The 6,274-nt window shown below is 48.2% G+C and overlaps 1 protein-coding gene across 2 annotated transcripts in view; it reads left to right on the top strand.

The window, feature by feature from the left end:
- Nucleotides 1-5,219, top strand: part of LOC126986885 (sarcosine dehydrogenase, mitochondrial-like) — a 26,309-nt gene extending 21,090 nt beyond the window's left edge. For both annotated transcript variants that reach the window (XM_050843360.1, XM_050843359.1), the window contains exons 10-13: nucleotides 677-874; nucleotides 3,163-3,363; nucleotides 3,609-3,936; nucleotides 4,164-5,219. In XM_050843360.1, the coding sequence (XP_050699317.1) occupies nucleotides 677-874; nucleotides 3,163-3,363; nucleotides 3,609-3,936; nucleotides 4,164-4,771 (1,335 nt within the window). In that variant the 3' untranslated portion in view covers nucleotides 4,772-5,219. The remainder of the gene's footprint in view (nucleotides 1-676; nucleotides 875-3,162; nucleotides 3,364-3,608; nucleotides 3,937-4,163) is intronic.
- Nucleotides 5,220-6,274: the final 1,055 nt, after the last annotated feature.

Below are 6,274 nucleotides of genomic sequence, written 5' to 3'. Positions count from 1 at the left end.
TTTTATGTGAAGTTTTGTTGCTGTTCAAGGATAAAAGTAAATAAAAACAAAAAAGTCCGCTTAGTACTAAAACCTCCCCCCAAAAAAATAATTACACTTGAAGAAAACGAACATAACATATTAATTTGAAAGTAAAGTAAAGGAAGCGGCTCAAGGTTAAAAAAAAAAAAAATAGCACTGATCGTTTACAAGAAGACAGAGAAGAGTGGCCACAAGAGAAGTCAACAGGTAACGTGTAACCTGTTTGGGTCCGTTAGCCATAATGAACGGTAGGCATAATGTCCGGTAGGCATAGGGCCAGTTCGACAGTCCAACCCAGCCATTGTAATCGCCCAAAACAAACTATATTCTCCACAATGATTCGTTATTTCTACTCAATACCAGATACTAAAGAGATTTCTAGTGTGGTTTTCTAAAGTTTCCCTCTTTTTATACCAACGCCAAACACTATACAAGGAGTTTTCGTAGTATTTTGTGTTTGGTCAGGGAGCTTACGAACTTGTAGGGTTGGACTGTAAAACTGGCTAATAATGTCCAGTAGGCAAACTGTCCGTAGGCAAACTGTTCTAGTACCGGCTAACTATCTTGCGATTAGACTGACATCTGGAGGTAGACCCAGACGAAAGCTTACACCTATTGTATCCGATACCCTACAAAGTATTATCCCTCTTCGCAGGAGCTGGAGGGGGCGGGCTGCTTGTTCCAGGAGCGTCACGGGTGGGAGAGGCCCGGCTGGTTCTCCTCCTCCCCTGCCCGCGTGCTCTCCTACGACTGGTACGGCGCCTACGAACACTCACCGAAGCACAAGGACCACCAATACAACAAGCTTCTCAACGATGACTACTCCTTCGACTTCCCCGCCCACCACCACCAGGCATGTGTCCTGAACCCCGTGTACTTCTTTCTTGTGCGTCTTCTTCTGCTGCATCCTCTCTTTCTTTCTTTCTTCTTATCGCCACCTCAGTTCGTCTATTTGAAATGCCTCTCGTAGAAGTTGCTGGGATTTTCATGGTCTGTTTCGATCTTCTGTAGTGAAACCAGACTAGATAGATCGTTTTGGCGTTAGCTGTCGCGGGTCTTTTCCTCCCCCGTCCTCATATTATGTTCCCTATAACTATCATATAAGAGAAGATAGGTGTTGGGACTATGAGGAAAGGACCCGCGGGAGCCAACGAAAAAAACATCTCGCCAGTCGCCAATCCGGTTTTAGTATAGTGTTCATTTTACTTGACCCAGTTGGAGATGGTTTGGTCACGTGATGAGAATGGGGGAGAATGAATTTGTGAAGAGAGTGTATGAGGGAAGAATTGAGGGAGGGGGGTGTCAGGGGAAGACCACCTGTGAAATAGATCAATAGAGAGTTGGGAGTAACAGGATTGAGTGTGCCGAGAGGAAGTGCCACAGCAGGGAGAGATGTAAAAGGCCGGTATCATAAGACACTTTCGCTTCCCACATCAGCTATTTCAAAAGGCCAAAGAGGGGGTCAGTCGGGTTCTAATGAGTGTTTCTTGAGGTTCATGGTTAAACTACCACCAGGGTCATAAAACTACTCCTGGATATACCCAAAACTCCGAGGAAAGCCTTGTCAAATATATGTTCTTGGGCGGCGAAATGTCTTGCAATACGACCCTAGACACTGCTGCTGCGGCCACCCCTTACACGGCATCGGAAATATAAAAATAGAATAAAATACCGGTTAACCTTCTCCTTGGCCCGATACGTTTAAGAATTTGGGCCGTAAACTCGTCTTAGTATGAATCATTTGGGGCTCTTGCAACAAACGTTTTTAAAGGCCAGAGAGGAGCTACGTCGGTTGCCATGAGTGTTTTTTCTCGTTCATGACGCAGAGACCTTGCAAAACGTACCGCCAAGGCAAGGAAGTCACCCATGGAAACCCCGACAACTTCTGTGAAAACCTTTTGAAATAGATGGACTAAGCCTTTGAAGAGTTTGATATGGACCTTAGCTTCGACCGTCTGAGGATCTTCTTCTTCTTCTTCTTCATTTTCTTCTTCTTCTTTTTCTTCTTCTTCTTCTTCTTTTTCTTCTTCTTCTTCTTCATTTTCTTCTTCTTCTTCTTCTTCTTCTTCTTCTTCTTCTTCTTCTTCTTCTTCTTCTTCTTCTTCTTTCTTTTGCTTCTGCGTCTTCTTTCTTCTCCATCTTCTTTCTTCTGCGTCTTTTTCTTGTCCTTTTCTTCTTTTTCTATTTCTTCTTCAGTTCAGTCAATCTATCAATCAGTAAGTCAGTCGGTGAATAAACCAGTCAATCATTCAGTGAGTCAGTTAGTCAATTCAGGCAGTCAAACAGTCATTTCAGTCAATCATTCAGTTAGGCAAACAGTCAGTCAATTCAGTCAGTCAATCAGTCAAGCACTAAGTCATGCAATAGCTCATCAATCACTCGATCAGGCAGTCAATCGATCGACATCCCTCCCCCTCCTCCCCTCCCCTCCTCCTCTGCGCCTTCGTCAGAATAAACTTATATAAGGAACACGCAAGTTATTTTCTGCCTCAAACCTTTGATAGGGCAAGATTAGGGAGAGAGGAATGAGTTGAATCGATTATCGCATATCGAATGATCTATTTTCACCAGGTAAGATGTTTGGGGTCACTTCCTCTATTGGACTAGTATTGATTGATGATGATTTATTGTTGTTGTTGTTGTTGTTGTGATACTCAGGTGAAATAACAAGATCTAACAAAATTTCCCTTTCCTTCCCATCCTTGTAAATCTATGTAAATCCTTCCCCCTTCCCCTTCCTTGTCCTTTTTTTCCCTTTCCCTTCCTTGTCCCTTTCCCTTCCTCTTCCTTGTCCCTCTCCTTCTTCTCCTTCCCCTTCCCGTTCCTTGTCCTTCTCTTTCCCCTTTTCTCTTCCTTATCCTTCCCCTGAAACTTCCCCATTTAGAGAAAGCCTCCCCATTACACCTTGCTTACAAAATCCTCCCCTATTCGTTCTCCCCTCCCCTCCCCTCACCTATTCAACCCAACACTCAAGAGGAAACTTACAGAGTGCTGACCCATGCTTTCTCGCCCCCTCGCCCTCGCCTCCCCTTACAACCTGCTTCCTAAATCCTCCCCTCTTACCCTCCCCTCTCCTACCATCACCCACTTTACCCAACACTCGAAATGAACTCACTAACCCGTTCCTCCCCGTCCACGCAGATCAAGGAGGAGTGCCTAGCGTGCAGGGAGCGAGCGGCCATCTTCGATATGTCCTACTTCGGCAAATATTACATCTCGGGGCCCGACGCGCAGAAGGCGGCCGACTGGATCTTCTCCGCCAACGTCGCCCGCCCCGCCGGAACGACCGTCTACACATGCATGTTGAACGCGAAGGGGGGCGTGGAGGCCGACCTGACCGTGGTGAGTAGTGGTAGTAGTAGTAATAGCAGTAGTAGTAGTAGTAGTAGTAGTAGAGTCATAAGCTTGTATTAATTATTCATTCTTCTGCCTATATATCTAGAGTCTAGACCGTCCCTTTCTCTTCCTCTTGTTTTGATATGTCCTCATTATCAAGGTCAGTCTTTGATTTCTTTCATGTAATGCATGGTTGTTTTTGCGTTCTCCTCCTCCTCCTCCTCCTCCTCCTCTACCCCACCCCCCGGCAGAGCGTGTGTGAGGGGGGGCAGGGCTCGCCTTGTGACCCAGCCTTCGAGGGCCGCGGTTTCTATTTGGCGGCGGGCGGTGCGGCGGCCTTGCAGAACCTCGCCCACGTGCTGAAGGAGATACGGGCGAACGGGTGGCGCGTGTCCTTGCTTGACCACACGGACGACATGGCCCTTCTGTCCGTGCAGGGTCGCCACAGCAGGACCATCTTGCAGCAGCTGACGGACGCTGACCTGGGCAACGAGGCCTTCCCCTTCTCGTCACACCAGGTCATCACTCTGGCCGGCCACACCCTCCGTGCCCTCAGACTCTCTTTCGTGGGAGAGCTTGGTGAGTGTGTGTGTGTGTGTGTGTGTGATGGTCGTGTGTGTGTGTATGTGTGATGGTCGTGTGTGTGTGTGTGTGTGTGTGTGTGAAAGTGTGATGGTCGTCTCTGTGTGTGTGTGTGTGTGTGTGTGTGTGATAGCTTTGTGTGTGTAAGTGATAGCCTTGTGTGTGTGTGTGTGTGTGTGTGTGTGTGTGTGTGTTACTGACTCACGCCCCACGTGGTCCTGCAGGATGGGAGCTTCACGTGCCAAGGGACTCCGCCCTGGCCGTGTACCGCGCCGTGATGGCTGCGGGGAAGCCGTGGGGCCTCGTCAATTCCGGCTACCGCGCCATCGACTCCTTGTCCTGCGAGAAGGGTTACCGCCACTGGCACGGCGACGTCCGACCAGATGACACGCCGCTGGAGGCAGGCCTCGCCTTCACCTGCAAGCTGAAGACCAACACGGACTTCCTGGGCCGAGCCGCCGTGGAGCGACAGAAGGCCGAGGGTGTTACGAAGAAGCTAGTAACGCTGACGCTGCAGGACGGCAGTCAGCCGCTGTGGGGCCTGGAGGCCATCGTGCGGGACGAGCAGGTGGTGGGGTACGCCAGACGGGCAGAGTACGCCTTCGCCCTGAACCGTGCCATCGCCTACGGGTACGTGCGGCGGCCCGACGGCGGCGTGGTGACCAAGGAGTTCCTCAACAGCGGCACGTGGTACCTTGAGTCCATGGGAGTGAGTCACCCCGCCACTCAGCACACCCGCCCGCCCTTCGACCCTAAGAACCTACGGGTCAAGGGAGTCTACGACGTCGAGGAACCCGCGGAGGACAAGAGGACGAGCGCCGCGGGAGTTTAGGTACATCGTGGAGTCCTAACGAAAAGGACCTGTTGAGTCACGGGTTTGTGGCCGAAGCCTTGGTGACATCTCGAGCTGCACGCAGCGTGGTCTCGGCTGAGTCATCACGCTGCTGAACAGAACCCCTGGAAGGCATATGGTGCATGGCTGAAACGCCTTGGCCGTTATTTACTGTTATTCTGCAGCTGTCAACCTGGAGATTATTATTTAAGTACTTATAGACTGTCCGTTCCTACTATTGTGATAATGAGTGGCTCTAATGTCGCGACTCGAGTCAGGGATGCTTATAACCTGCCAGAGAGAAGGTAAGCGGCGAGAAGTGCGCAAGGCACGGCTCAGCGGATCATTGGACTCGTAATTGCTCGACTGTGATTGTGTTTACTTGTCTCTTTCAATCAGGATTTTTTCTTACAGCAAGGGAGGCAGCTCAAAGAAAAAAAATATAAAAGCCCGCTAAGCACTGCTCCAGCAAAAAAAAAAAAAAAAAGAAAGAAAGAAAGAAAGAAAGAAATGAGAGGCCAGAGGAGAGTTAAATTTCAGATGGAGGTGACTTTGATACTTTCCTCCTGAAAGAGTTCAAGTCGTAAACAGGAGGAAATGCAGACGAAGGAAGGCTGCTTCAGAGTTTACCAGCCGAAGATGTGAAAGAATCATGGTACTGATTAACTCTTGCATAAGGGATCTGGATAGAATGGGGGAAGAATGGGCAAGAGTAGAAGGTCGTGTGCAGTGTGAAGTGGGCCATGGGGTGGGGGGGTGGGGGGGCAATAGAACAAGCTCGTATACGTATGTTACTTTCCGGTACGTCCTAATCTATGAATATTGTTTAGTATATCGTACGCAGGAACGTTCTTCAAGTTTCCAATTTGTTGTTTTTGTGTTAAATATTATAAATTTATTGACATGGCTTTCCTCATTGTCCTCATAGACGTTCGTAATCAGGTGTTTCTAGAGGTAGAGACCATGTGAGTAACGATTTGAGAGATGAGTGATGTGTTGCTTTTAGATGTACCAAACGTTTTTATATATATTCTCCAAACCAAGCCAATAGCTTCCTAACTACTAATATCAGTTACTAAATCCTGCAAATATAGTTTACTTATACGAGAAAAGAAAGTCACAACTATAGGGCGACTAATTACCATAGGAAAAGTACACCCTTCCATGATCCTCCCATATGAAATTCTGAGGGAAGCAATATGCAATGAAATTTGGAAAGTGAGTTACTCCCGTATATAGGGGCATTAGACACCACCATAGACGGCTTACCCTCCGTGCGTACTAACATGTGCGCACCGGCGTTCCCCAAGCTACGCAGCTGGCGTGAGGTGATAAGATAGCGGGCAGGAATTGTGACAAAACGTATTGAGAGTTAATGTGTCCCTACCTTGGATATTTATTTTTCCATCAGCAAACGGGTTTTTCATTACCAGATTCATGTCAATCTGCACTGGTCATGAAAAATGCCAGTTGGGAATCATGACCAGATGCGGGGTTATGGGG

The sequence above is a fragment of the Eriocheir sinensis genome, chromosome 63, assembly GCF_024679095.1.
Source record: "Eriocheir sinensis breed Jianghai 21 chromosome 63, ASM2467909v1, whole genome shotgun sequence".
Taxonomy (NCBI): domain Eukaryota; kingdom Metazoa; phylum Arthropoda; class Malacostraca; order Decapoda; family Varunidae; genus Eriocheir; species Eriocheir sinensis.
The sequence above is the reverse complement of the archived record's forward strand: the minus strand, read 5'-3'. Positions and strand labels throughout refer to the sequence as shown.